This window comes from Hoplias malabaricus, chromosome 17, assembly GCF_029633855.1.
Source record: "Hoplias malabaricus isolate fHopMal1 chromosome 17, fHopMal1.hap1, whole genome shotgun sequence".
Classification (NCBI taxonomy): Eukaryota; Metazoa; Chordata; class Actinopteri; order Characiformes; family Erythrinidae; genus Hoplias; species Hoplias malabaricus.
This window is the reverse complement of record NC_089816.1, coordinates 30,874,480-30,880,517: the sequence shown is the minus strand read 5'-3', so window position 1 is coordinate 30,880,517 and position 6,038 is coordinate 30,874,480. Positions and strand designations below refer to the sequence as shown.

At 43.2% G+C, this 6,038-nt stretch overlaps 1 protein-coding gene across 1 annotated transcript in view; it reads left to right on the top strand.

Annotated features, from left to right (window-relative positions):
- The first annotated feature begins 219 nt into the window (after positions 1–219).
- Positions 220–6,038, top strand: part of galnt18a (UDP-N-acetyl-alpha-D-galactosamine:polypeptide N-acetylgalactosaminyltransferase 18a) — a 91,006-nt gene continuing 85,187 nt past the window's right edge. The window contains exon 1 of the mRNA XM_066648631.1: positions 220–540. Coding sequence (XP_066504728.1) covers positions 315–540 — 226 coding nt within the window. The 5' untranslated portion in view covers positions 220–314. The remainder of the gene's footprint in view (positions 541–6,038) is intronic.

The window sequence follows — 6,038 nt, the reverse complement described above, 5'->3', positions numbered from 1 at the left end:
TGTTCACAATAAAGTGTAGGTCACCTGTTTCTGTTGCTCTGTGTGTGTGAGTTTAGAATAAAAAGCGGATAAAGAGGGAAGTAGCTTCAGAGAGTAAAGCCCAGTCTCCGTCGGTGATTCGCGAGCGCGTCCAAAATTCAGTCAGAATTGAATGTCACTGGGCGCGTGCGCACGGTTTTGCGCGCTTGTTCCCAGCCGAAGCGGTGAGCGGCAGAGAGCGCGCGCAGCGACGATGGCTCCATATATGACGCGCCGCGGGAACGAAAGTAGGCGCGTTACGGTATCTTTCTTCGTCACGTTTTGAACCAAATGTGATGGCGTGCACGAGGAGAGTGAAGACTCTGGTGTCGACGTGTGTGGTCCTGAGCGGAATGACCAACATCGCGTGCCTGCTTTACGCAGGCTGGATCACGCGCTTCGTCTCCGACGGCGGCAGCGGGAAACTCCCGCAGAGAAAGTTGGAGGAGGATCCGAGAGAGACGCTGCGGATCCTGGAAAGACTGGACCGGCTGGAGAGCGTGGTCAAGCAGCACATCCAGGGTACGGACACCTTCTCAGCACTTCACCAGTCTGAACTTTACACACGTCACTCTCAGCATGATTCAGCTCAGGAGGATAAATCACAGTCATACAGACAAATAACTATATTTTAATACGCTAAACACTCAGAACACAACCAGAGCAGTGGGGGTCGTCCTTAAACCACTTACATCACAAGCTCTAATTTAATTGACTTGATTCAAATCAGTTAATGGCTTCCACCTTAAGAAACAATGGATCAACTCAAGTCCTAACAAAAGTAAGGATGGGCATTGTGTTGATGTCAAATAGCCTATTCATCCAGGTGGAGCCAGTGTACACATCTGCATCAGGTGTCTTCAGAGCGTCTTTTTTCCCGTGTCCTTTAGCCTTATTTATTTTATAGCCATTGAATTGCAGTGCAGTAAGCTAAAAAAATAAGACACGACTAACAGCTCATAACAATAACCTCATAATATCTGATGTGCAAACACCAACAAGCAATTTAAGCCTTAGATTCATGAGGCACACCGCTGGTTAAAAAGCTCCACAAAGTTTAGACACATGAAGAATATGTCTGAATGGAAGCTACTGCTTAATGAAATGGTATTAAAATGAGAAGGGTATGTTTTGAATACGTCAGTACTATGATAAAATATAATGTAATTAATTCTAGATTTCTATATATATATATATGACATGTACCAGGCATACAACAACAACAACAACAACATTCTCTACTCTTCTCTGACTGAATGTGCTTCTTTAAGCAAGTGCCGTAAACTGTTGTCACTGTCAACTGTTGTTAAAGCAGTTATTCATATTTACTACCCTGTTTTAAACTGTCAGTGTAGAAAGACATCCCTGCCTGTGCGAGACTGCATACACAGCGCTTTTAGTTCTGTGCACATTTGGGTAAAGCACTTCAGGATCTTGCTGATTAGTTGATGTGTGATGAATCAAGCTTGCTAACTGAGGGGGAAACACAGGCGTGCACTAGGACTAACTGGAAATGTAGGGAAGGGTGCCACATATCTTTCTGCCTGTTAAGTTTTTTTCTAAAAGCAAAAGGTTCCTGGGAGAACCAATAGGGGATTTTTTTGATTGTTGCACTGCAGTGGAGCCCTTAAAGGCCCTAGTAGGAGCCCTGTTTGTTTATTATAAAAACTAGAAGATTCATAAAGACAACAAAGAACCCCAGAGGAAACTTCATGTGTATTGCAGGGTAAATGAGTGCAGATAAACGCTAAGCAATTAATTGTATCAGTATCGCAAATTTGATTTTGTGGTGCAGTTTTCCAACTGTAGGAAGTGCAGATTTAACTATATACTGCATTTTTTTTAATGTTGTCATAAAATATTTTAGGATAGGATGTCTAACCATGGGTGGCACGGTGGTGCAGCAGGTAGGTGTCGCAGTCACACAGCTCCAGGGGCCTGGAGGTTGTGGGTTCGATTCCCGCTCCGGGTGACTGTCTGTGAGGAGTGTGGTGTGTTCTCTCTGTGTCTGCGTGGGTTTCCTCCGGGTGACTGTCTGTGAGGAGTGTGGTGTATTCTCCCTGTGTCTGCGTGGGTTTCCTCCGGGTGACTGTCTGTGAGGAGTTGGTGTGTTCTCCCTGTGTCTGTGTGGGTTTCCTCCGGGTGACTGTCTGTGAGGAGTTGGTGTGTTCTCCCTGTGTCTGCGTGGGTTTCCTCCGGGTGACTGTCTGTGAGGAGTTGGTGTGTTCTCCCTGTGTCTGCGTGGGTTTCCTCCGGGTGACTGTCTGTGAGGAGTTGGTGTGTTCTCCCTGTGTCCGCGTGGGCTTCCTCCAGGTACTCCGGTTTCCTCCCACAGTCCAAAAAACACACGTTGGTAACTCAAAAGTGTCCGTAGGTGTGAGTGTGTGTGTGTTGCCCTGTGAAGGACTGGCGCCCCCTCCAGGGTGTATTCCCGCCTTGCGCCCAATGATTTCAGGTAGGCTCTGGACCCACCGCGACCCTGAATTGGATAAGCGCTTACAGATAATGAATGAATGAATGTCTAACCAAATCCTTCAGAAACAGAGAGCTGGTAGACTGGGATTGAAGTTTAGGCTTCAAGCTTCAAGCATGAACATTGCGATAGTATTCTGAAAAGTTGCAATAACATATTTTCCCAAATCACCCCCCACACCCTTCACCCTCCGCTGAGGTCTCCGCTTGCATCTCAGTGGTCCTACAGGCCTGGGGTAAGGGGGAGGCACCATGTGGGAATTTTTTTTAACGGTTGAAGGGGAGGATGGTGTTGATCTGATTAAAATTAGCACTTGGCAAAGTCCTAGTGCAAACATTAATCCCTGCAGCTGGTGTTGGATTCCACTGATGGACACACAGCAACTCAGCTGGTCTCTAATGTGTCACTGTGGGCAGAGAAGAGAGTGAGAGCTAATGGAGGCTCTCAGTGAAAAAAAAAAACAACCCTTCTACATTTTCTTATTAACCAGAGCACATCTGTTTCATTCTGAAGGTGCTAATAAAACTCAGCCTCTAAAGACCAAGCTTGTAAGTGTCCAGCTTGATGTATCTTGTTATATTTAATGGTAAAGACTCTTCAGCTTTTCAGCAATACCAGTTAAATAAGGTAAATATTAGATAGTATTCAGATTCATTCAAATAAAATAAATGTGTACTGAAAATAAAGAAACAAAAACATACAGAAATAATCAATTCAGGTGAATAATCTGAAAAAGCCTGGTGCTGACAGCCTTTGAAATAGCAACCTAATAATGCGTAGGAAAGACACTATAAGACATGGGAACAAGATATTTAATGTTTGACTATCTTGTAACCATGACTTATATGTTCCCACTCCATATTAATTTGTTGGTACATTGTAATTAAATTTGAATTGATTTCACCTGCAGGGCTCTGTAGGGGAACAGTGAACAACTTGTTAAGTAACTTGTACAATTACCAGAAGTCTCTTTTATTTATGTATAATTGTGGTCTAAATATACAGTATATATATCAGTGTGGTCACTGAACTGTACGGAGTTACATCACACTGTTTTTTCAGCTCTTTTTAGCCTCATTATCACTGCCCCAGAAACATTTGTAAGATTTAGCCCCCACCTTTGAAAACCTTGTTTTTGAAAATGTTTATATACATTTTGTGCTGGAAGTAGCTATAAAGGTGCAACACAAAACCCTATGTCTTATTTGAAATGTAGTGTGTTGTGTGTGTGTGTGTGTGTGTGTTTTGGGGGTGGGATAGTTGTGGTGGTGACAAGTCCAAACCTATATCACATCTAATGAACAGTCAATAATCCACAGATTTAGTGTAGATCTATCTTTGGATTTCACAGAGAAACGTTACACACAGTATTTTCAGAATGCTCTGCTAGTTTACGTTGAGTGTAGTTTAAGGTGGAATTATAAGTTTGTTTATTATCTCTGAGGATTGTCACGTTATTCATGTTTAGACACAAGTGTACACTTAAAAAGGTAATGAGTCTTCACACGACATAGATAACAGTCCTGTTTAAGCTGCTCCAGTTGTAATTCTTGACTCTAAGTTGCATTAATAGCTCATAATGAACTACCAGATTGAACTCAGCAGGTCATTGTCAAGTTTCTTCACGAACAGTGTCAAGTGTGTTAGAACAGATAAAGCAGCTGAAAGTGTGAACCGGCTCAAGTGAGCAGTGCAGGGTAAGTTAAAACGTGGTGGAGAACTGTTGCCTTAGGCAGTACGGTCTCAGTCTTTCAGTCCAAAAGTGCTGCACCCATGGGCAAAGCATTGTTTGGAAAAGTTCTGTGTGATCAGTGAAGAAGAGGGTTAAAAATACTCTCATAAGCCAGACATCTGCTTGTGAGACTGAAAGCTTTTTGGTTCTTTGAAAGGTCAACACCATCTGACTAATACACACAACTACCATAAACAAACTGAAGTTAAACAATATGTCAAAATTACATTACAGTGTAGAAGGGCTTTTACAAAATACTATCAAAGAATACAATTTTATTCCTCATAATTTGAAGGGAGGGCGGCACGGGGGCGCAGCAGGTAGGTGTCTCAGGTAGGTGTCGCAGTCGCACAGCTCCAGGGACCTGGAGGTTGTGGGTTTGATTCCCGCTCCGGGTGACTGTCTGTGAGGAGTTGGTGTGTTCTCCCTGTGTCTGTGTGGGTTTCCTCCGGGTGACTGTCTGTGAGGAGCTGGTGTGTTCTCCCCGTGTCTGCGTGGGTTTCCTCCGGGTGACTGTCTGTGAGGAGTTGGTGTGTTCTCGCTGTGTCCACGTGGGTTTCCTCCGGGTGACTGTCATTGAGGAGTTGGTGTGTTTTCCCTGTGTCCGCGTGGGTTTCCTCCAGGTGACTGTCTGTGAGGAGTTGGTGTGTTCTCCCTGTGTCTGCGTGGGTTTCCTCCGGGTGCTCCGGTTTCCTCCCACAGTCCAAAACCACACATTGGTTGGTGGATTGGTGACTCAAAAGTGTCTGTAGGTGTGAGTGTGTGAGTGAATGTGTGTGTGTGTGTGTGTGTGTTTGTGTGTGTGTGTGTGTGTGTGTGTGTGTTGAATACACCTCCAGGGTGTATTCCCGCCTTGCGCCCAATGATTCCAGGTAGGCTCTGGACCCACCGCGACCCTGAACTGGATAAGGGATACAGATAATGAATGAAAAATTTATAATTTGAAGGGCAAAACTATTAGTTGCATTTTTTAATCCTCAAGCCAGAAACAGTTAATATGTTGGAGTACTTCACCAAATAAAAAAGGCTTTATTTTACAGAAAATAATTTGAATCACAGTCAAAAACATTACCAAATGTCCAGGTCTAATCATTTCCCATACATCACTGCACAAAATTCCATAAAGCTGGTCTAATTATGTTCTCTTTGGACTAAAACATGAAGTTGATCAGCGTTGTTTAAGTAATGGCAAGTGTGCTCATATTTGTGTGCTCATATTTGACATAATTGAATTTACTATAATAAACTACATTTCATGAATATTTTCACTGTCATAAGCCAAGGTTTTCTTCATGAATAGAAAAAAAGAATAGTCGAAACATGAGCAGATTCTGCTCAAAATTACATTTTATCCTACGGCGGGATGCAGATTCCACTCTCTGCTCATTCTTTCTTCACAGAATGTGTATGTTCCACCATGGCTCCTTATGGATCAATATTTGCAGCTTCAGCAGAAAAGCCATAAACACCCACCATACAAATCTGCTCTGTGTGGCTCCTTTTCAGCTTGCAAAGTCCTCACAGGTGGATTAGTTGCATTTTCAACACAGATTTTTTTGTGGAATGCTATGAAAAGGCTTGAGAAAATTTCATTTACTTGATACCAATTCCTTCGAACACAACTACTAATAACCTTAACAGGGTGGGCCATTAATATGGATACACCTTAATAAAATGGGAATGGCTGGTGATATTAACTTCCTGTTTGTGGCACATTAGTATATGGGGGGACTTTTCAAGATGGGTGGTGACCATGGCGGCCATTTTGAAGTCTGCCATTTTGGATCCAACTTTTGTTTTTTCAATGGGAAGAGG